The 25,730-nt window shown below is 43.8% G+C and overlaps 1 protein-coding gene across 31 annotated transcripts in view; it reads left to right on the plus strand.

Annotated features, from left to right (window-relative positions):
* Positions 1-25,730, plus strand: part of LOC146861496 (uncharacterized) — a 299,073-nt gene that overhangs the window by 42,176 nt on the left and 231,167 nt on the right. For 14 of the 31 annotated variants that reach the window (XR_014978992.1, XR_014978980.1, XR_014978981.1 and 11 more), the window contains exon 2: positions 20,856-20,921. The exons of the other annotated variants lie outside the window; for them this stretch is intronic. Coding sequence is in view for 3 of the 14 variants with exons in the window: in XM_085645826.1 (XP_085501952.1) it covers positions 20,856-20,921 (66 nt within the window). In the remaining 11 variants the exon portion in view is untranslated. The remainder of the gene's footprint in view (positions 1-20,855; positions 20,922-25,730) is intronic. 31 annotated transcript variants of the gene reach the window in all.

Raw genomic sequence — 25,730 nt, forward strand, 5'->3', positions numbered from 1 at the left:
CATTTAGTTCCATTGTTTGAGGGAGGGGAGGGGTATGATTTCTTACTTGAGGACTCACCTCTTGTGAGTCATTGTCCAAACAAACACTCAACAATGGTAATATATAGTACCAGCCACGGCCCGTATAGGGCATGCTACCGGGGCGGTGACCAGCCGCAGCCCATGGAGGGAGTTCTGTGGGGCGGAAAGGCGGGGCGGGGGAGGGTGGGGGATTCTAAAAACCGGAATATGGATAATTGCAGGTAAGTAAACAATAAAATAAATAAAACAAATTTCATAGCGCGCGCTGCATCGCATTTTGCGAAGCAGGGCGCGCAACGAAATTCGTTTTATTTATTTTATTGTTTACTTACCTGCAATTATCCATATTCCGGTTTTTAGAACCCCCCCGCCCTGCCTTTCCGCCCCACGGAACTCCCTCCACCGGCCGCGGCTGGCGGTGACGTTGGGCGGGGGAGGGGGTTGTAAAATGTGATGCAGCGCGTGCAACAAAATGCATTTTTTTTTTCATTACTTACCTGAAATCGGCCGTATGCTGCATTTTACAACCCCCCACCCTGCTCCTTCCCCGCCCTATGTCACCGGCCCGGTAGCACGCCCTATACGGGCCGTGGCTGTATAGTACCGTACTCTCTCTGCATATATAATAATTATTCCATGGCAGTGAAAATAAATGTAGCCCAATAGCATACTATTTAAAGCAGCTGCATCAACATGCCTGCATTCACACATGTATTACTACACTGCAAAGGGCAAATTCAAATTAATTACTACAATTCAACAAAATTGACATGACAAAGTCATGTTTTACTGCCCCCACAGAGAGCAGGTAGCAATTACTTCACACTGTAAAACAACTCCCCTAAAAGATATGAGGTTTCTTCAATGTAATTTTACCTTTCAGCACAATGTTAACCCTTTGTATCCAGACTTTGGTTAAATAGCTTTTGTTAAACAAATGCATGAAAAAACAATAGGAAGGCATAAGCTATCTATGGACAAACACAGAGTATAATGTGCTATTTATTACCATTGTTAAGCAAGGGGAGGGGCATCACAAGTCACTTGATTTGTCACCCCTCATAAGTCATGGTTCATCCCACTCTCAAAGAAAGGTAAATTAAAGCAGGTTTCCTCTGCCCATAAGGGCATATTTACATTTTGTTTATGCCAGGTATTGGTGCCATAATATTCTGCTTAGATAAATTTATTTAAGTGCATCCCTGCTACAGGTTTGAACGTGGATATGTAATTTTATAGATCACATTACGATTGTGGCCACGTGTGTTGTGTGTTTGTTATGAGGAAGGTTATCAAGCAACAAGGAAGCTTCACAGGGAAACTGCAGATATAGTTTCTGGTTCTTAAATGAAAGTTTTGAATTCCTAGCTCACTCTGTTGAACGGGGGGCGGTATAGCACTTAGAGCTCGGTTCCACACATGGGAGAGGCCCAGACGCCTCTCGCGGTCGCTTCTCTCTGTGCTAGTCCACCTTCTGGTGTCACAGGCTGGGGAGGATGTGGCAGAACGGGCTAGGGTGTTCAATCTCAGACCTGGGGAACCAGGTTCGAGTCACGGCAATGATGCTCAACACCCTGTGATTCTGGGCAAATTACTTAATCTCCGAATATTTCTCTTTTTTCCGCAGCCTGTCACCCCGCATGTTGTTACAACGCGGTCGTTACCACAACCGCATTGTAACAATGCATACCATTACCCCGCAAGTCGTGACAACGACTTGCGGAGGGGGGCCCTCGATGTTGGAATAGTATAATTTACTATTCCAACTCCAGTCTGTGCGGACAGTAGGGAAGGTGTTGTTACGACTTGCGGGGTAATGGTATCCGATGTTACAACGTGGTCGTGGTAACGACCACGTTGTATCAACATGCGGGGTGACGGCTTCCTTTGTGAAGGTTGTTTACCTTAATCTCTCTGTGCCTAACAAATATGAATGTGTCCTTATGTAACACAGCTGGTGGTCATGTAAAGTGCTTTGATATCTGATTCCTTCAGGTCAAGTTCGAGCTATATAAAACTCCAGAAAAAAACAAAACAGAAGTGGGGTATTGTCTCTAGCCCGGACCCTCAGGAGCTGCCAGCACTTCGCCCCCGGGAGGCGAGCGCCGCAGCATACATCTGTCACAAAGCAGCAGATTATTTTATGCCAGGCCTGGTTTAAGATGCACAGCATGCATTCCCAGCTATATGTTTCATTCGGTCACAGTAGGTACTGGAAGTAGGAGTACAGGGAGTGCTGCACCCCCCCTAAAAATAACCATGCTCGAGTTCAGAAGGTGAATGAGCAATGAAAATGCCTTTCCATTTTTTGTTTATTTTGTCACATTTACTGCCAGTTCAAGGGCAAAGGTCAATTGACAAATTGCTGCTCATTTGGAAACCTGTGTTTACTTTTACTTCTGTGACAGCAAAGTGAGATGATTTAGTAAAAGTGACCAATCTTGCTGGGGTTCAGGAAGTGACAGAAAAGGCAGTAGTAAATCAGTATTTTTCTAAGACACAACATTTTAAATGCCTGTAAATTAACCATACAAATTGGAAATTTATCAGCAATTGGATGAGCACACATGAAAAGCTTGTTTTTTTCTAATTCTGAAGTGAGATGGAATCAAAGATTTTAATAGGATCAAAAGAATCAAGACACTTTACATTATTTTGCTCGGATGATAAATATTCCCTGAACACGATTTCTACGCATTATCGTTTGTGTGCTTCATAGTTTTACCAGTAAAATTGCACATCTATGCACATTTAATGCCAATTTCAACAGAAAATGCGCTGTCTGTAAATGAAAGTGTGCTACCTCACTAGTGCTTCAAACTGCACCACAGGTTACCTACCTCAACTGTACCATTGTACTGCTGACTGGGCATGGCACATTTTCTGAACTTGCTTTTTGTGTGATGCTTGAATTTATGGCTTCAGTGCTATAATATTAACAGCAGCATACCAACTCTGAAAATTGTTCCGGCACCACTTGTGTGCACAGTGTGAGTGTGCCAGGCAGCGGTAAAATATTCATAATCTGGTGCTGGTTTCCTTAGACCGTTTGAATACTCTTGGTCATAGTGCACACAGAACTTCCTTATAATAGAGAGCAGGAGGCATTCTGAAATACCAATTTTAGAATTTCTGTTAATTCTTTCGGTCTTGCCTAGAGGCAATTTTAAGTGTCTCATCAGCCTCATGCCATTAAACAAATTATATTTATATGTGTGTGTCAAAACAATACCCTTTCAGGCCTAAAGTGACGCATACATTGTGCATAAAAGAAGCTGAGAAGTCTTGTATAGCTCACCCTCAACACCAGGATACTCTAAATTTGCTCGCGTTAAATGTCTGTTTTTCTATCAAAGTCTTTAAGCATAGGATTAGCACAGTTACATCCATGCCGAGAAAGAAAGGGTCAAAGTCTTGCCATTTCTACAGCAAAGTTTTTAAGTATACAACTAGCACAGTGCCATCCACGCTAAGCTGTAAATAACAAAAGCCTTTTACCACTCCTGGCACAGTATTAAAGCTTGAATTGGTAAAATACCAACCAAGCCAACCTGAAATGAGTAAAAGCAACCCCTGACATTTGTTTCGCTTCCATTATAGCTCTTCAGAGAGGTTTAGCTTGCTCCAGACACAATGGAGCACACAGTGAAAGTCAAAACAATAACCCTTCAGGCATAGAATGATGCATAAATTATGGTAAAAAGAAGTAGAGAACTCTGGGTAGTTCCCAATTTTAGGTCGAGAGCAGCTCCTGAATAGAGCACCGTCAACAGCAGCGACACTCTAAATTTGCTCATCTCAAATGCCTACTTTTCTATCAAAGTCTTTAAGCATAGGATTATCACAGGGCCATCCACACCGAGATAGAAATGGACAAAGTATTATTGTGTGGTGTTGCGAATTCATTATTGAGGTGTGTCAAATTTATTGTACTGGGCTATAGCATTCATTACAGTGGGGTCTCGAGTTTTTAACAACTGGGTGTGGAATGGTTTAGCAGGGGGTGAGTTCTTTATAATGGTTTGCTGAGTACATAAAGTGGGTAGATGGCTATATCAACGTGGGGCATTGATTTCTCAATAGTTGGGTTTTGAATTCTCAGTGGCAGCAGGGTGTTACGTTCATTATAGCACATAAATGTAGAGTGTTGGGTTTATTATAGGGCAGCATTGAAATTATACAGGGGGCTGTTGAGTTAATCACAAAGGGACGGTTTATTATACTAAAAGAGCTGAATTCACTGGTGGTTTTTACAGTGTGGTTTTCAATTTATTATAGTGGGATAAATAAGTTAATTATACTAGTGCACTGTATTCATTATAGTTGGGTGGTTACTTTATTAAAATGGGACATGGCTTTTATTAGATTGGATTGAGGTACTGAGTTTATTAAGTGTTGAGTTCTTTTCAGGGTTGTGTTGAGTTCAATACCATGGGACCCTTGTTTATTTTTGGTGGGCTCTTTGGGTTTATTCTAGTTCGCTGTTGAGTTCATTATATTGATATGTTGAGTTCATTGTCATGCGGTGTTGTGTTATTAGAGTGAATATGATTACTTGGTTAGAAATAAGGAACCAGGCCTATGGTAGTAGGTTCAGATTTAGGGTACTGAGTAGGCAATGTTTCCAGTATTGTGTGAGCAGGCAAGCCTATTTTATTGGGAGTGGGTGAATCTATTCAATTTGGGACAGAGAGTATGTATTACACTGCGTTGGTGAAGCTCATATATTGGGGGGTGTTGTGTTTGTAATATTGCGTGCAGTGAAACTCTTACAGTTGGAACTTAGGCTATGTCATAGAGCAGGTGCAAAGCCAAACTGGGATGTTGATTATATTATAGTTGGGGTGTTTGTTTTTTATAGTAGCATTGTTGACTATAAAAATAATGGTTGAGCATCTTCTACTTTGAAGTTGATGTCATTGTACAGGAGAATTGAATCTCTAATCTAACACTATGGTACTGATTATATTTTTGGGGTCTTGAGTCAATTATATTGGGGTGTGGTTATGGTATGGTTATGATGCTGAGTCTGTAATAGTAGGTCCGTTCACTTGTTATGGTGGTTGTGTCAATTGACTATTTACTGATGGTGTTGATTCACTTCTAATGTTGGAATGCTGATCTATTATAGTGAATAGTATGAATGGGTGAAGGAATGGTTTGCGTATGGGAGAAGACAGTAAAAGATTAAGGAAGAAATGTTGATCCTCAACTGTACTCATAACATTATGTCTATTACATTTTTTTCCTGTTGGCTTTTTATTATAGTTGATGTTTTGAGTCATTCTTATAGTTGGAGAGGTTGGTCTACTGTGGTGAAATAATGAATGGAAAGTCTGTATGGCCTGGCTCTGCAAAGTGAATAATCTCAATGAGGGGGTAGGTCTGTAAAAACACTATTATAATGGGGGATTGATTTTAAAATACTGGCATTCTTAAGTGTGTTATGTTATAAACAATGAACTTAACATACAGTAGACATTAAGGTGCTAATAACAAATGCCCCTAAGAATGCCAATGGGGTTAGTAACAGAAATCACCAACCCCATCAGGACCAAAAGTTTGAAACACTAGGGGAAACATACAGGCATTGGTGCAGAATCACCAATTTCCATGTGTTATTCCTCAAAAAATGGTATCCCTGTTATCTTCCCACCTATTGAATTATGGTAAATCAGAGGAAGGAGAAATTACTGGGAATTATTTTGGCAAAGTTGCAACAATGCAAAAATAATGGGAATTTTTCTGGGGCACCAAAAAAGGTAAGGGTTTTGTCTATTATATTTTCGGAACATGACTGTTGTAATGAGGGTGTCAAATCAATGAAAGTGTGGGAGGTAACCTTACTATAGTGGTCCTTTGAATCTTTTTTAGCGGGGTGTTGAGTCGACTCTAATGGGACGCTGGGTATAATTTACAGTGTTGATGTTGGGATTCAAGTGCAGAGTGGGTGTTGAATTCAATATAGGAGAGTTTTGAGTCTACTCTAAGGGGAATTTCAGTCTATAGTGATAAGAGTGTTTTGTTCTTATATGTGCTTATAAATTCTTATAATGCTCATAAATCATAAGTGCTGTGCTCATTATAGTGAAGAGTTGAGTCTATCATGGTGTGAGAATTCTGTCCCTTGACAGCAACGTGTTTTGTCTTTGTTTATAATGGTGTACAGATGAAGAGATTCTCCAGGAAAAATCACATTGCAGAGTTTAATTTTAGAATGCAAAATTAAGTCAGTTAATTTTTGGTGATTGGGGGCTAGAGAAGGTACTTACAGAAGTGTTCTTCGTCTGTTATCTTAAAGCAGTGAACTTCTCTTATAATAGGTTTTAAGCCTGTTACAGTTGGAGCTTCTTGTTGACTATGGTAGCGGGATTTGAGCATATTATTATGTAGGTGTCATCTTAATGGGCAGCATATTGAATCTGTCATATTTGTGGCACTGAGATATCTAATATGTTAGGTGTTGATTTTGTCAGATTGAGGGTACTGAATTACTACAGATTTGATGCCTAGTCTATTACTATGGTGGTTTTGAGTTGTCACAGTAGTACGATGTAGTCATTGTAGGTTGGGCTTTTTAGGCTGTTTCTGGATGACCAGTCTATTGCATTGGTCGCGTTGTGCCATCATTATAGTTGGAGAGCGGAGTCTATCATATTGTCTGTGTTGAGTTATCATCAAATGTTGAATGTTAAATCTGTCATATTGCTGATGATGAGTTATCACTATTGGTTGGTTGTTGAGTTTATCATGTAGATAGTGTTATCAGTCTAGGTTGTGTGTTGCATATTGCATTCATGGATTCATAGAGGGACTAAAGTAGGTATTAAGAGCCTGATTTAGACTTTGGCGTGATGGATATCCAATGCTCCGCATTAGATGTGCATTATATTATAGCCTATGGCACGTCTAATATTTTGGATGGGATATCCATCAAGTTAGTGATGGAGTACCTCTTGTTTTGCACAAATCATAGATTTGCGAGTCTTATTTTCCACAAAAAAGTGAAAACATTTGTTACTTATTTTACGACACCTAACACCTCTTAAAAGACATTTTCTGGGTGTTAGTCTAATTCTATTTTAAACCTCTGTTTTCTGTTTTTTTGTGTTATTTAAACAAAACAGTGCAAATTTCAAGGAATTGGATGATATTTGAAAAGTTGTCCCAACAGCACAGTGATTTTGCAGACACAAAGTTCAGTGATTTTACTGACTTCTACTTTAAACCTTTAAGATAACAGCCATGGTCAACCTTTCAGTATAAAAATTGTGGAGAGAATTCAGCTTTGTTGACATGGATTTTCTATATCTCAGTTTGGGTTCTGGTTATGTCGTAACTGGGTTCTGTCCAGTTATATAGCGGTGTTATCAAACTAAATTGAAACACATGACACTAAATCCCTCTTTCTTTCCCTTCCATGGTTTGGTGGAGGAAAGGTGGCCAGATGAAGATCACCCACTTCTAATTGTTAGAATCTAACTCTGATTTGGAATAACCCAGAAAATACAGGGGAAACTATAGTAACAACTATTACAGCCAGAGTTATAGGAGTTCTGGCAAACATGGCGAATTGCTTGTGTCAACATTGTTTCTGCGAGCCACATCTTTACTCTGTAGCCATTACCTACCACACAAAAACATTGGCAAAGCCTATGGGTCTTATTGGACACATTGACTTTGCCAATGCAGTTTGATGCCGCTGTGCAGCATCGGCAAAAAGCAAAGTACTTTTTGCCAATGTTATAAAGCTTTGATGATGCGTCCACCGATGTCATGTCATTCTGTAGGTCCACATATGGGTCACCACGCATGCACATGCCTAAAGAATGACTTGGCTGTCATTTTGCTATTTTGATGTGGGATCCATGAAAAAATAAATAATAAATTAGCAGGAATGTGGGAAAATAAAAAAGGATCCCATAAGTTTGAGGGACAATGGAGGAATGGGTGGGGAGAGGAGAGGAGAAACAGCACATAAGACAGAGAGCAACACAGGAATTGGAGAGAGAGCAATACAGAGCACAGAAGGGGTGAGGGAGCTTGGTGGCAGCAGCACACAAGAGAGAGCAGTCAACACATGATGGACAGAGCAACAAAGAGAACTGGGGGTGAGTATTTGCCTAGAAAAGAAGCACGCAAGGTGAGATCTGGAAAATCCTTGCCCTCTCATAGAGTGCTTAACCAAAAAGAAAAAAGTAGTTCCCTAAAAGTGAGTAGCGGTGGGATACAAGCCAGAAAGCCAAAAGGATGATAAAGGTGCTATGCTCCAGGGCATGGACAAACACAAGAAGAGCTGGGCAAGGATTGGAATAAAAAGGAAGCAAATTACCATGGTAAGCAATGGGTGGGCTATATGCCCTCTAAGGTTTTTGCAACCAGATAGCCTGCACTGTTTTATAGGCGAAATTTCAAAATGATCACTGGGTGTAGTGCCACTGTATAGTAACCTGAAAGTGCCCTTGATCTCTTAGCTTTTTGTTAAGATTTAAGTGCGGGTTGGCTATGTAAGGGTACACACTGTGTTTGCACTCTGAAAACAAGGATTCAAACGCTTTTATTGTTCCATCACAAAATTCCGAGCTGGCAAGAAATAGCAAGGTTTTGAATTTTCTGCTGTCACGTGTAACGTCTCCAAAGAATGCTTGTTTTTCAACCCAAAGCACTTTTCTTTTCGTTGCCTATAGTTTTTTATTTCCCATCATGAGTATGAGAATCAAACTACTGCCAAGCAGAGTGATTTTGGCAGGATGAGTATTATTTAATCTGTGAAATTGTAATTGCAATGTTTTAATGAACCTGTTTTATGGATAGTAATTTGAAATAAACACTGCATTTAGGTGAATTATCTGTTATGTTAAGAGATTTATAAAGCGCGCGATTATCACAAGGTGTCTAAACATCTGGAACTGCCTTGCAGGCAGTTTTCTGATATTCTTTGTAAACATCAATTACACTTCTAGGATGATGTTCATAGGACGATTCTTCCACTTTCTTGTTGCATTGTCCAGGAAAAATTCACCTCTGATTCTGAACTTAAGGGCCCTTTTTTCACAAGTTCTCGTCTTTCTAAGACATTAGTAAGACTGTCTTAAACTACAAAGCCTGGGCCATTAAGGGCTTTCTCTGGATCTTAACAGCTTAACAGCTTAATATTTTCTTAAACCACAATGTATTTATGGAGGACAAAATCCTTTCTTAAAACAGACAGATTATTGCTGGCTTTAAACAGTCTTCACACTTTCTTAGTGAATCAGACCCATATACATTTAATTTTCTTGATAGCGCCTGGACCTGATTCCAAGGGGCAGGAAGTACTTTAAACAGAACATTTTTTATTGCAACTGGGGCACATCAACCAATCATATTATTGATGCCAAGGTATGACCGGTAACGGGCACATATAATTGACCCATGATGGACAGTTATGTATTCTACAATATAGCTATTTTACGATTTGTACAAAAAAACGCAAAGGTAGCACTCTTGTAGAAATCCTGCAATGTTAGAAAAACCCTCACAAAGGGGCATATTATCAAGACAGGCGATAAAATTATCGCCGCTTTAGCAGCAGAAAACTGCCGCTAAAGCGGCGATAATGGGCTTGATAATATGCTCTATGGATTTCCAATTGAAGCCCAGGTTAGATGTCCTTCACATCTAACCTGGGCTTCAATTGGAATTCCATAGAGCATATTATCAAGCCCTTTATCGCCGCTTTAGCGGCAGTTTTCTGCCGCTAAAGCAGCGATAATTTTATCGCCTGTCTTGATAATATGCCCCAAAATGTTTTATGTAAACCCCATCCTTTTGTTTACTTTGGCCTGTGCCCTGCTGCTAGGCCAAATAAAGAGTGTGAGGCCAGGCATATGAGGTGGTTTCTTCCTCTCCAGTCTAATGCCCCCAAGACCTCAGGGGAGTGTCTGCAGAGTGCCTCCAGCCTTCAACATGCAGCCTGTTGTCATCCTCTACAGTAGTGTATGTACGTGTTCTGGACTCTTCTGGCCTCTTTCTTGAGTCGTCTTCCATGGTACCCTCTGATGAAGCTACTGGATGCCCCTGCTAGAATGTTGCTGCATCCAGCGTGTTATAACATCCCCTATCACCCAGCAACGAACAATAAAACGATGGATGGAATGCATGAATTAATCTCAGCCACTGATGCTCGCAATGTCTGCATTCCAGTTCATTGTTTCTTGATATCTGTGCCACTCCAAACAGAGACCAGCCATATGCGGATCAATTTCGGTCCTACTCCTATAAACACAGCCTGAGTTCGCTCCTATCCAGACTAGAACAGGAGCAACCATAGATTGGTTTTGCCTGCAGTATGGACCCTGACCACCACTTTGGCACCACCATGTTGGCATGTTGCTACCCAGTTTCTTGTGCACCACATTGTCCCTGCTTCCATAAGGACCTACATAGCACCCCTCCCCCCCAAGCATGTGTGGTAACTGGGCCCCCGGCATGGTGATCAGCCTGTTTTTGATTTTTTTTTTTAGAGTTTTATATAACGTAAACTAGACCTGAAGATATCAGGTGACAGAACCCTTTACATGAGCACCAGTTTTGTTACAGATGGACACATTCATTTTTGTTGTTAGGCACAGGGAGATTAAGTGATTTGCCCAGAATCACAGGATGTTGAGCATCCCTGCCGAGACTCAAACCCAGTTCCCCAGCTTCAAGGTCAACCGCTCTAGCCCTAAGGCTACATCCTCTCCCAGGTGCTGCATTCGGGAACTTCACCTGTGGCATTCTGGATACCCATCTGCATCTGAGGCTCAGCCACTCTTGTCCCTTGGGTGTCTCAAGCAAGGCCAGACTTGCTAGGGTATTCACTCTCATCGAGGGACAGTGTAGCGGGATGTCAGTCATGGGTTCTTGCAGGCCCTCCACCTTCCTTCCTTTGGAATGACTGTCTGGACACATTTACCGAAGCTGTGTCAGTCTGTCAAAACCCCAACACACATGTGTCCCTGAAGGACGATCCCTTGCTCATTGGTTCCATGTTTTTGGCAGTTGTTATTTGTGTATCTTGCAAATGGCAAAAATGTTGCTACAAAATTATGTATTTCAGTCATACAAAACTTCTTATTCCATACCCCAACAGCTCATGATTCTCCAACGTGATTTAGGGAACTGGTATAAGTAGTACGTATTATTATAATTCTTATTATTAATAGCAGTAGGATCAATAACTGATACAAGTTAATGTGGCACCTACTTAACGGTTTTGTAACTCTGACAGTAGCTAGGAACAGACTGGAAGCTGGCAAGATTCAAAATTGAGATCTCCATGTTGCAGAAAGCCCTCAGCATTAAACAGTTAATTGTCTGAGCACTTTCTCAAATCCAGTCAAAACTTGTTTAGTGAAATTGGCAACAGGTCCATGCATTTTTTTAATAGCCAGTTTTATTGGTGTGTTTTTATCCCATTAGAGCAAGTGTGACTCACGGCCGATGGGTAAAATCAAAGGTATCAGTGCACAATTCAATTCTTGCAAATAGCATTTATTAACATAGGTGAGTAGGTTAGAATCATATTTAGATATTAACTTTTCGATGACTAATTAGCGGTCAAGACAGCATTCACAGTTTCAAGGAAACACTAATTGGCATTGTATTTGGATATGGAGAACATCAACAGGTGATTATGGTGTTGGAATGCTTGTTGTAGGAAAGTGAAGTATTATGTGCTATGGGGGTTAGTCCTCACCATATAATACTATCATGATACCCCAGAGATGGTCCTTGGATTCACACTAATAAATCCTTAGCTCAGTCCTAGTAGAGTGGCAAAGAGAAATCAGGCTTTACTAGAGGAACATTTGTTAAGCATTTCAGAGTACTTAATATGGACGGTGAGTAATTGACACGACTCAAGAGAAATCCAACACCATTTTATAAAAATACTGTATATTTATCTTTATTTAGACACCAAAATGACCGTAATTACATACATAAAACAGGAGCTATAGGTTGTGAGACTGGCGACCAACAAACCTTGGCAGCGTTAAGCAGAGCAGAAAGTATCTTTGACGTCCAGTGGCCCAAGGGAACACTGTAGCTGCCTGTAACTTTGTAAAAGGCAGGACTGGAGTTCCCAGTATGCACTCAACCATCTGGATTTGGGTGATCCATTGGAGGGCCCAACTGCCGATTCTTCAGATCCAGAGCACTGTTTTACCTGCAGTTTGCATGGGACTAGTGCCACTAGTCCAGGGGAGTCTGTGGGTGCTTTAGGTTTCCCACAGGGGTGCCTCTGTCTGGGGTGAATCTCGATCAGGCAGTTCCAAGAGTTTTGCCACAGGTTCAGGGTATCCCTCTTTTGTTTTGGGTAAGTCTTGTTGTCACTGGTACTGGTCTCATCTGTCCTCTTTGATGCAGGTAGTTCAGAACCAAAATTCTGGTGGGGCGCACTTAAAAGCTTGATTTAGGGGAGTTAGGGGTGTTGGAGCAAGTAGCCAATGGGCAGCTTGTACCTGCAGCTAGTCCATCCCTGAGGTGACCACATCCAGAGGTATGTGTCACATTTTCTACCCAGAACCCTCTAATTTTAGTGTACAGACCAGGCTGCCCACCCTGGAGGTGTGGATAGCCTTCCTTGACTAACTAATTTCCTACCTGTCTGATGCAAATGTGCCTGAGACAGGTGGAGGTATGTTTCCTCCACTGCGAGTCAGCCAGATGCATATCAGAAGTGGTGCAGCCTTTAAAGCTCACTGTGTTAATGTGCCATTTCATTAGCCTGCTTGGGATGGAGCAGGTGTCACCTCCTTCCTGCTCAAGCCTTTGTTCCTGACTCCTGGGAGTAATCACACTGCCTGGCAGGAGGTCAGAATCCTGCCTTGGCAGCAGCAAACGCTGGAAGTGGGGGCTTGCCAGCAAGAACACAGACAATCTGGGGCAACCAGGTGGACAACCACTATGGTAGCCACCAGCCACCAGAGAGCACATTACCCAAGGCACGAGATGTGTGTCAGGAGTGAGACGTCACAGTGTTTGATGCCAAACATGACCTATTTCGGCAGTGCCATAATGGAGCTGCCACCTTGAGAATGCCCGGGTGGCAGCCCATGTTATCCTACGGACCACTAATACTTATAGTAGTTTCCATTAGGGAACACCACTATAGGAACATTTAGGCTTGCACTTATATTTCCTGTCCTTCAATATACTGCACCCTGCCTCCTGGGCTGAGGAGACCTTTCTCAGGGGAGCCTGACATATATTAAAGATAGTGTATTCACTGTGCCCCACGAGGTGAGGGCACAGTCGAGTTTGGGCATCTTGCACTTCTTCCTGCAGCCTTCAATGAGAGGCCTGATGTCAGTAGTTTACTTGGGTCACTCAGGGTGGCACAAAACCGGGCTGCAGCACTGGGGACCCCTTTACCACCTATGCCCTGTGTACCCCATGTACCATACATTAGAGACTTACAAGGGGGCAAAGTTGTTGCCAATTTGGGAAAACCAAGTCAAACATATGTTTTCGGAGAGAGAACAGGCACTGAGGTCTGGGCCGCTGACTCCAGTGCATTATCAGAGTCATAACCATCAGCATTTTGAGCAAAAAGTAGGGGGGGTGACCATATAAAAAGGGCACTTCCCTACCCTTGTATCAATCTCATCCATAAGCATTTGCTGTGGTTCCACCATGTTTTTCTCCATGTGCTACCACAGAAAGGGATCACCCTAACAGAATACAGTATTGGGCTGCCCCACTAGCCCCCCTTTAATTGCTGGGCCATGTCTTCTCTTTAAGGGGGTACAAGCGTAACCAAAAATGTTCCTTCCACATTGGGCCTCATCAGTGTAGTGCAAATATCTTAAGGAAGAGCAAGCTAATGGACCCATGTCTGGGCATACCAATACTACTTAGGGTTATACACTGAGCAGATCAAAACATTATGGATGGAATGATTGAATTCATTTCAGAACTGGTAGTTGTTTTGGTCGGTATTTCAGATCCTATCTCTTGGATCACTCTGCCAGGACAGACTGGGTCAATTATATACTGTTTCAAATAGGTTCCACCCATATTACTGCCGGTATATTTTATTTTTGATCATCTGGTTTTTGAGCCTTTACTGTGGGTGAGTCTCACTACCCGAGTTTCACTCAGGGTACTTTCATTGTAAATGGATTGAGCATGTTTATTATCACAAGTGTACTCCTTTAAAAAAAAAGGCCACTGTGGTGCAGCTAGGGAAAGGAACACTGGGTTGATTACACATAAACATGTGTGTGCACTCATTTGCAAGCTGTAAGTGAGAGACTACTGTTGCCTGGTAGCTTCCCCAAAGTAAGATGCCTGTGTCAGTTTTCAACTATAAATTCGACCTGTCAAAATACTGTCTTTTGACATACCTAAAACTTCCTTTTAAATATTAACAAGTCATCTCTAAGTAGACCTTATTGTGTATAAAGGCAGGGCGCATGGAATTTAAAGTCAGGGCATGTAAAAGTTAATGTTGGACATGCTCTTAGAGTGAAATATCCCCCAAAGCTATTTTCACTTTAGCAAGGCTGGCTCCTTCCAAAGGAAAACACTGGGCTAAATTTTTACATTTAATACATACTAACACCCTTATGCATCAAGCCAAAATCCAGTCGGTAAAATACCGAATCGTTAATAGCTCCCGGTATTGAGGTAAAAATACCCAATCCCAATGCATCCACCCAAAACCTGAGCAAATAACGAATCGCAAAATAAATAACCGCGAAATACCGAATCGCTAATACCCAAAATGCTAATTTACCGAATCGCTATATACCGAATTAGCAATTACCGAAATCACTATTAGCTCCCGGAAACTGCCAATAGCAAATAACGAATCGCACCCCAATGCAACAAAACTCGCTAATAACGAAAATCCCAATAATCGCTATTTTGCAAGAGCTAAATAAGGGGAATCCAAACCTGGAGGTAAAGTGGAAAAAAAAAAAAAAGTAAATGCAAAAAAAATAAATACATGTGCGAATGCTTGAGGCAATTACCAAACCCTTAAAGGTGGCCCAGGATACCCTGTTGGCTCCCACAAAATGGCTGCCCTCTATGTGCTTGCAAGGAGGATGCGGATCAATGCAGCAGGACAGCGCAGGAGAAGGGTCCAGGAGCGAGTATACAGACTGCGCATCACCTTGCTCGGGCAGAATGAGGACGAGGTGTACCAGAAGTACCGCCTCAATCGTGCCATGATCATGCGCCTGATTGCAGACCTGGGACCATTACTGCAGCACCAGACACACAGGACAAATGCTATCCCTGCGCACGTTCAGGTCCTATGCAGCCTGCACCTACTGGCCTCAGGGAGTTTCCAGGGGGTAATTGCGGTGGCCGGAGGTGTGTCACAAAGCGCACTGTCACGCTTCTTCAGGAGATTCCTAGATGCCATGCTGACAATGCTACACACACACATCAGCTTCCCCACAACCCCACAGCAGTTGGACCGCACCAAACAGGCAATCTACCAGGTGGCACAATTCCCACATGTGATTGGATGCATCGACTGCACGCATATCCCCATATGTCCTCCCGCAGCAAATGAGTACATATTCCGGAACCGCAAGTCATAGCACTCGATCAACGTGCAGGTTGTGTGCGATGCCAATAACGTCATAACGGACCTAGTGGCACAATTCCCAGGGAGCACACACGACTCCTACATCCTCCGCCACAGTGGAATGCACAGGCGACTAATCAACGGAGAATTTGGAGAGGGACTCCTGCTAGGTACGTAGAACTACGCTTCCCCACCCCAACACCACACATGTATGTACATCACCAATGCTAAGTCTATGCTCCTATCTTCTGGGTGACAGTGCCTACGCCCTGCGTGAATACATACACACCCCATACTTAAATCCTGCAACCCCGCAGGAACATCGCTACAACGCTGCACACATCAGCACCAGGAATGTGATAGAGCGGACTTTTGGGATTCCCAAGAGCCGCTTCCGAATCCTCCACAAGACTGGCGGCGCCATGCTATACCAACCTGAAACATGCTGCCGGATAATTGCTGTATGTGCAATGCTGCACAACATTGCCACCAGAAGGGGGATACCCATAGAGGTGGACAGGGATGACGACCACCGGGATGACCAACCACCCGCCCAACAACGACAGGCACACATCCCAAACACAGCAGAGGGCCATAGGAGGCGGACATACATAATGCAAAATCATTTTTGAAACATGGGAAAATGAGACATTACAAGTTAGTATGTGGTGCAACTGTTTAATGCACAGTAGCACTGAGAATTGTGCAACAAAACTAGCATTGTAAATCATGCTCTGATTGCATTCATGTAAATAAAAGGTGCCTTAAAGTCAGGCCTGTGCATACACAATAATTGGATGGCCATGGTTGCCCCACCATGGTCCTGCATGCATGTCCAACTGTCTAGTGGCGCTTGCCACGTACCCCAAGCCTCCGCTCAGGTGTATCCAATGCCTCACCACGGCCTGTCCCCGTGGAGGCACGCGAACTGCGGCGCCTGGTGCTGGCCTCTGCCAGTGACACGCTGCTGACACTGGAGGCAGCCTCACTTGTGTCATCCCCTCCCAATGCAGCAGCACTGCATGTGCTGCTCTGAAGGTGTTCCACAGCAGTGGTGATGTGTCCCAGTGACTTAGCGACATCCCCGCAGAAGTGCCCAAGGTCCACCTGCAGGGAGACTGTGCGGCGTGCCAACACAGCGGTGCTGTTGCTGTGCCGTTGTATGGCCTTGGTAGCGGCGGCGGAACGCAACATTAGCTGCCGGTTACTCCTCCTCTGGGACTCATGGCCCTCCCTCATGGCACGGGTGAGCTCACGTACCTCCTCCCTGAGCTGAGCATTGCCCTCAGCAACCGCAGTGGTCTGGTCCCTGACCGCCATGCCCATGTCCCTGACCGCCGTGCCCATGTCGGTGACTGCTGCAGTCATGGCGCGCATCTCCCTCGCAAGGCGCACGATATTGCAGCTAATGCTAGCCACATGTCGTCCCTGCAGGCGCTGTGTACGCAGCATCCTCTCCTCGATTGCAGAGGTTGTTGGGACATCCTGTTCTGCTGAGGAGACGGAACTGCGACGAGCCCTGTGACGCCGTGCGTGTCTTGAGCCTCCAGGTGGTGCAGCAGGTGGTGTGGATGTGCGCTGCCTGGGTGCCAATTGCGGGGGGGGTGTTACCATCTCCTGCAAGGGCGCAACTTGGTGCCTGTGCCTCTGCGGTATTGTGGCTGTACTAGCTGCAGCCTGTTTTGCTGGTGCCGTTGCTTGTGGCGCTGTTGCTGGTGCCTTGGCTAGTGGCGCTGGTGCTGGTGCCTTAGCTTGTGGCACTGGTGCTGGTGCCGTTGATTGTGGCGCTGGTGGAGGTGGTGCTGGTGGGGTGGCAGGTGTTGGCGATGCGTGCGCATCCTGCGCTGTCTCCTGGTCTGACTCGACGGGTGTCTCCGAAATGATCAGCTGGTCGCTGTCGTCAGAGTCCCCAGGTGATGCATCTGTGTGTGAAACAGTGCATGGTTAGTGGGATGATTACACCTACATAGTGTTGTACCCATTAATGTCCCTCTGTGGTCCAACAAATGAACAGTCTCCATCCATGTACAACTGATGTGGTGTATGCTCATTGGATTTACGCCTGTACATGCACACTGGGCTGACTAGACTACAACTCCCAAGATGCACTAGTGTCATGTGTGGAGCTGTCTGTGCCAGAGCTGCAGACACAGTGAGATTGGGCTGGGGGCATGGGTATGGATTTACGCTATGCTGGGTGTGGCACAGGCATGCATCTTACCTTGGGCACTTGTGGCTGCGCCGGTCGTGTCCATCTGGGTCACCCCCACGATGGCTTCCCGCTCTATCGTCCCTTCCACAAGGTCCTCCAGGGCTGTGTTGGATGGTGCTGTAGATGTGCCGCCTCCAGTCCTGCTAGCCTCCCGGAGCCTCTCCGCAATCCTCTCTTTGGCGCGCTTCCGCAGGTCATACCACCGTTTTTTAAGGTCGTCGATGCTGCGGGTAGTGACGCCAACCGCATTCACCCTCTCACGGATGCGCAGCCAGATGCGCCGCTTCTCTGTCTCAGGCACCTTGAGGGACAGCTTGCCAAAGAGGCGGTCGTGTTTGCTGGAGACTCCCTCGATGAGGTACTCCAGCTCCCTGTCCGAAAACTTCTTCTTGCGCTTGCGTGCAGATTCTGCGCTGGATGGCACTTCCTGCGCAATGATGGTTGTCTGATGTGATTTGCAGAATCGGTGTGGCCTCACTCTGCACAGGCAGTCTTTCTTCCCAGCTCCTGTCTGCTCCTCTGTCGAGGCTATGTGGGTGGGGCAGCAGTATTTCCTGGTTGGTGATGTCATCTGCACGTTCCCGGAGCGACGCGGCAATTTGCGATTTCGCTATTACCGATTCGGTAATAGCTAACTCGGTATTACCGAACTCGCTATTAGCTAATTCGGTATTACCGAACTCGCTATTTGCTAGTGAGGCCGTTTGCGTGCCCCGCTATTAAGGAATCGGTAAATTTAGCGATTTTTAAGGAATCGCTAAATTTTACCGAATCTGTTGATGCATGCCAATTACCGATTCCTTAATGGCGATTCCTTATTTTTCGCTATTAAGGAATCGGTATTCGTTGGCTTGATGCATATGCCCCTAAATGTGGTTTAGTTGGAATTAGAGAAATAAATCTAGGACTAATTTTTACAGTTATCCAAAATCCAATTTAATTGTGAAATTGAATTTTGTCTACCTATTGAGAAAAAGGCTTCCTTAAAAAGTTACCATCTTCCTGCATAAAGATTGAAACTATTGAAGTGTCACATGGCAGCTGTATGGCTCCTCTGTGGTGAGATGTGAAGTGATCCCAGACAGAAGACAAAGGGTTTGGGTGGGTGTGTATGTGCGTTGGGGGGGGTAGTTTGCTGGCCTTCCCTTGACAGTATGGCCTGGGGCTGAGTCCAAGAACTAGTTACATATCATAGGGCCTTACCCTGTCACAAGCAGATGAACCTGACACCAGGCCTGCCCCTAGAGAACATTGCTTGGCCAGTGAGAGTGGTAACTGCCACAGGGGGTGGAGGGAGGATGTGGAATCCAAGGATTGTCCAGGGGTGCCTGAGGACCAGTGGAGTGGAAGACGTGGACTACACTATGCCCCAGGTGTAATGCAACACGGTCAAAAGGCCATGGGGCGTGTGATGAGCAGAGGAGAATGTTGCAGCAGGGATCCAGTGAAACTAGCTCCCCACAAGGTGTGCCCTTTTAAAGGACTGATGTCTCTGCAAAGCATTATGGGGGCTGCAGGATGTGAAGTATCGCCCCCACCATATAATTTAAGAAAATTAACACTGTCGCTTCCAGGTCATAGGATGCATGAGATGGGGAGAAACTATCTATTTTCCAACATTGTTGGGATACACCTTTATGCTCTTCAGCTCAGGTGTGCAGGGATCGCTAGTGGTTGGTCCATTTTATGTGGCCTGAGTATGTAAAAGAGACTCTGGCACGTGTTTACATTTCTTTCAATGTAGTACTGTAATTAATAAAAGCATTGCATTGTTTACGAATATTCATTTTTAATGATAATGATTGCATTTAAATATTATTATTGCGTCCATTGGTTTTAATGTTGACCCCTTGACAAAGCAAATAGGCCTGCCTTATAAGGTGGTGACCGCTTGACCAAGCCAATAGACTCGCCTTATATTAGAATCTGGTGACCCCTTGTCAAAGTCAATAGGCCTTTCTTATATTTTAATGTGGTGACCCCTTGGCAAAGCCAATAAGCTGGCTTTATATCTTCATGTGGGGACTTCTTAACAAAGCCAATAGGTTTGCTTTATTTCAAATGACACCCCCTGATGATGTTGCATGTGGCATAGGTAGGGGGTGTTGTGATTTTGGGGTTCTTCACTCCCTATGGGTCAAATGTGATTCCATCTACCTCCCAACTACACTTGTAAATTAGTGCATACTATTTAGCTGTGTGTTTGTCTGTGATATATGTACTTTTCCTTTTTCAAAGAAAAAGTAATGGCCTGAAAATCATTTGAGTGTTGTTACTGCATGCCAGCGGATGGAGATTACTACCCCACACCACCTCCCCTGAATAGGGCTTGAACTTCTCTGCTATCTTGAGCTTTTCAAAGCACTACAATGGTGTACTTGGTACACAGGAAGGAGGCAATAGTGGACCCATTACTTGCACATGGCTCACATCCTGCACAATTAATAATGCAGTTTCTTACAAACACATTTCTGCCTTGCCCTGTTCCTAAAATGGACAATGAGCCTGAACTGCTAGCCAACATCATCCTTATTACTAAGAGGGAGAAGGGGCTTTTAATCCTTGCTGTCGATGATTCCTCACACCAGCACAATCCAATACATACCTAGTAGTGTTATAGCAAACATGCGGTTACTGTGCGCATCATTATTCCATGGAGTAGGTTCACTCCAGAAGTCATACCAGCAATGTTTATACTTGTTTTCAAGGACCTATTGGATTGGATGAGTTCTTAGAGAGGCATGCCATTTGTTTAATATTGGCAATTTCTGAATGAAGTTCTCCACATATTGAATGGGAGAAAACTCTGCCTGTGAGTGCTATCATGGGATCATTTTAGTATGATGGAGACACAGATGGGTTTGGTGGCATTGTTTGTGGTTTCTTCTCCCTCTTGTCATTATCAGACACTAATGGTGAAGGACTCAGGCTTGGTCCCGAGCCGGTTTACATCTTCGGGTGTCACCTAATAAGAATAAGGAGATCTAGTTCAGGCCTGATGCAGAGCTCTTTGCTATTCTGATATGCTCCCTATTGTTAATTCCTTTTTAGGTCTGGGTTGACATTGCAGCTGTCTGCAGAACATATTGCTCACAACACACTCAAAGTGGGATTTTGGTAAGCCCCCTTCAACTAAATGTTTTTTAGATGAACCTCTATGGCATAAGACATTGTAAATCACATCTTAATTGAACCCAGAGGAATATTTTTCTCATATACCACCGGGCAATTGACTGTTTGGTTTATCGTAGCTCCTCCTATGAAGTGCCTCCATTGCAAATACACCAGGCACTGTTTTACATCTTCAATTATACTCATCCATCTCAGTTCTTTGTTTCATCCAGTTATGTTTTACAAAAAATGTAGATAGAGAACAATATTTTTGTTTCTACTGCAACAGTTTTATCCTTAATACTTTTTCATGACTCAATGTGACCCTGATCCTAACATGGACTCATCAGTGCTATTTATTTATCATAACTAATGGCTATCTTGGGGCCAGGCCAAATCCAATATCATAAAAAAGAAATCATGAGCATCGGAATGGTATGCACGCATGATAATATTGACCCACTATAGAGCAGGAATAGCATATACAGCAATATCACCAACAGCACACCATCAACGATACCACAACATCACCACCCCAGCATCAACAATACCACCATCATCACCACCATCACCAATGCAACCAATACCACCAATACAACAGCTGTTACCTCCAACAATACTATCGCAATTAGCACTGCCACAAAATCGCTAGCAATAGCATCAAAATAGCATCATTAATATGGCCACTACCAATAACACTACCAAGATCAGCAACACCACTGCCACCTCCACAGTAGCAAGACCACAACCGATAAAACACAAATGCTACTACTGTACTATCAGCACCAATACCTCCAAAACGATTCTCACTGACCCAATACCACACCACCGCAAATGCCACCACTGCCATCAAATCCACTGACAATGTCATTGCCACCAATTTAACACCACCATACCGACCGTTATCAAAACCACCAAAACAATCACTACCAATTCTTTCACTCATACTGCCACCACCAATATCAAATCACTAATGCACTACCCGCACCCTCAATATCAATACTTCCCAACATCACACCCTACAACAACTGATACCAACACCAATACTCCCAATACCATTAAAACCAGCAAGACCACCACAAATACCATCAATTATAAACACAGATTCCACTACCACCAGTTCCACCATCAGCAGGATGAATGCCACCATAAACACCACCATCAATATCACCAATACCAGCACCAAAACTACCACCACCAGTATCATCACTATAATAACCTACATCACTGTTATCACCACCACCACAAATGCCACACCATATCACCAAAACCCATACCACCAATACTACAAAAAAACAGTGCTGCCTACATCAATGTCACCACTATCAATACTAGTATTACCAAAAAATACCACCCAAATCACCACCAATACCACACGAAGACCTCCGAAATACCATAAATACTACAGCCATCAATACCAGTAAAGTACCCATACCAATATTACCATGATATGACAACTACTATTCCCACCATTATTCCCACCACCTACTTCACTAATGCCACCACCACCCATACCATTCCCAATACTGAAAATACCACAACGAAAAAGCAACAATACCAACACCACCAATAATACTTGCACCAACTCACTCCTCCAATACCCCACCACTACTAACAGCATCACTGTCTAGCACTGGCAAGAGCAATAGGTCTGGCTTTAACTGCCACTCTATTCCAGCATTTTAAAACATGCTTGTTGAGATGCCTCGATCGAAAATGGCTTGTCCTCAAAACAAAAATACACCAAGGGGCCAATTCACAGAATTAACTTAAGACAAAATCCTAAACTTACTACTTTTGGTATTCACAGAAGTTAGGATTTTGTCTTAAGTTTGTCTTAAGACAAACTTAAGACAGACTTAAGACAGACTTAAGACAGACTTAAGACAAACATAAGACAAACTTAAGGCAGACTTAAGACAGACTTAAGACAGACTTAAGACAAAATCCTAACTTAAATCCGTCTTAAGTCTGTCTTAAGTTTGTCTTAAGTCTGTCTTAAGTTTGTCTTAAGTTTGTCTTAAGTCTGTCTTAAGTCTGTCTTAAGTTTGTCTTAAGTTTGTCTTAAGACAAACTTAAGACAAAATCCTCACTTCTGTGAATACCAAAAGTAGTAAGTTTAGTATTTTGTCTTAAGTTAGTTCTGTGAATTGGGCCCCAAGTGTTCAACGTCTGCCTCAAATTCACAATGCACTTCGAATCATATCCCAGCATTCTCACTTTAAATCGCAAGCATAATTAGGGTCTCATGATAATCTGGGGTTTTATCCCATCCCTTGAAGTTCCAAATTGCTGTGCAATAATTATCACATTATCCTAAAGTAACAGATTTCACTAGCTCAATTCTGACGAGATTTATTGATGGAAAAGACTTGGAAAAAGGATTCTTAGTGTCCAGCCGCCACCACTTCTGAACATAACTGGTGCCCTGCCCCAACCCCAGCACAAATCTCGAATTTTCCACCCACTCCCAAAATATATTACATTTTTTGTTTTTCCTAACCTTTTAACTCAAAAGTAACTGGGGTCCAAACGAACACCTGTTGAGTGTGCCCCCCGGAGTTATGAAATGCCAATCTTGATCCCCTGGTAATTTCTAATGCTACACCGGTAGTACATTGGGTGAAACACCACAAATCGCCGGATCATATAGTCCTGATTTGGCTGATAACTCCCATCAGCAGCCTAATCAGTATATTTTGAGACCTCAGAATGAGGTCTCAAGTCCAAAATTTATGAACTATCCAGTATGCTCCTCCTTTACTGTTTTATGTGCCACCCTGGGGAATTTGTTTATTACAGAATGGTACAGAGATGCTTGCATTGCCCCTTCTGTAACACCTACTCTACTGGTGCTACGTGCATGCCAGTACAATATCAAAGGGGTGTTCCCTTTTTCCCATGAACCCATGGAAATGAGGAACCACTTTGCCACTGAACACACAATGTATTACATATACCAGAACAGAGAAAATGTGCAGTTGAGAGGCACACAAAGAGTTGGTGGACAGCCAGAGTGCCCCATGGGTGACACATACAAGAGTGGAAAGGAGGTCCAATGAACTCTCCAAGCATACTCCTGGTGCAGTCAGTCATTGCACCCACCTGTAAAGGGATCTCTTCTCCACTTCCAAAAGCAAGTTAGGTGGCCTTCTTTCACTAATGAACTGCCACAGGCTGGGCTTGGGCAGCTATTAAAATACTAGGATGCACTATCCCAGTCTGCCCCCGGCCCAGTGGCGGTTTCTTTGTGGGTGGGGAAGCGTCGCCCCCCGTTGTGAGCAGCGTGAAGTGTTAAAAATAAAATGGCAATGAAATGATTTAATTGCCATTTTATTTTTAACCAAGGTGCACCGATTGACAGCAGTAGGATTGGAGTAGTGGTGGCCACGCATTTCAAAGTGCAAATGTCACTTTGGCTGGTGGTCTTGTGCTGGCCAAAGTGACATGCGCGAAGCTCTCCACCCAGCTGTCTTGAACAGCTGGGTGGCGACCAAGCACAGGCCTTGAAGGCCTGAAGGAATGTTTGGTCAACCCACTCTGTCCCATCCTGGTGTTTCTCTCAACCAGCATGAGAGGGGCGCCAGGATTGGTTAGGGGGGCTCTTCGTTCCACAGGCTTCGGAAGGACTGTGAGGAGGACACAAAGCCCGCGGGTCAGTACACTTTAGTTTTATTTCATGAATATATTATGTTATGCATGTAGTATGTTTTATTTTGAAGTGGGGGTGTTTTTTTATTTGGGCTTTTGCTGGAGGGCTCTTTTTTTAATATTGGAAATTTTGTTTTTTTGATTTTGGAGGTGGTGGGGCACTTCTCTCACCCACCACTTTAAAAGGTCACCAGCCGCTCCTGACCCGGCCATCAGATGAAAAAGTGCACCGCAACCACAGACAGTATGCCGAATATAAAATATGGCCTCTGGTGTCTTGCCTCTAACAAAAACATGTTCAGTGACCTGCTCTAGCTAGTAAGCTAATCGTTTCCAGTGCTTAATTTGAACCAGTGGTTGCAGATGTTAGGCACTGGTGCCAAGTTTCTGGGGCTGGAAGTTATTTTTCACATCTGATTTTGACTGTGAGAAAAAGAGAAAGGCAGAAACAGGCACTGCCAGCGCCAGTATGAGCGGTGGGGTGGTTGGCCAGGGTTTGGGGGGAAGGGGTGTAAGTCAACAGATGACAGAATAGGGAAACAAAATTAAAATATAAATAGAACCACTTACCTTGCGCTCGCCGGCGATGCGACGATCGCAAGCAAAGTGTTTTTTTAATTTTGTTTCCCTATCCCGTTGTCTGTCGACTTATTCCACCCCTCCCTGCCCACAGCTCTTACCTACGCTGGCCACGCCTGGGCAGAATATGCAGAGTGAATGAAAGAAAGCGATAGGAACGCGGTGACAAATAGAAATATGGGATGAGAAAGAACATGCAAGAGGGAGAGAAAGGCACCTGAAATACAGGGTCTTAGAGGAATGAAGCATAAGGTTGAATCAAGACTAGGCCTCCTTCGTATTCAACAGCTCCTGGATTCGTGGGCACCATGAGGGCTAGCAAGAATAAGTGCACCACTGCACTTTGTGTTTACAAAATAGGCACTGATCATTTCTGTTGACCCTATGTGTATATAAATATACATTTATACCTACGACATGGTCCCCGTATCCACATTTATTCTGCTTCTCCACCACGCGTTTTGGCTGTAAGCAGCCTTGCTCACATGTGTGAACAAGGCTGTTTGCAGCCGAAACGTGTAGCCGAGAAGTAGAATAGACCTTTCCTGTGTATGTACTGTGTCTGTGCCTTGAGAGTACGTTAAA

Source organism: Triturus cristatus, chromosome 3_1, assembly GCF_964204655.1.
Source record: "Triturus cristatus chromosome 3_1, aTriCri1.1, whole genome shotgun sequence".
Classification (NCBI taxonomy): Eukaryota; Metazoa; Chordata; class Amphibia; order Caudata; family Salamandridae; genus Triturus; species Triturus cristatus.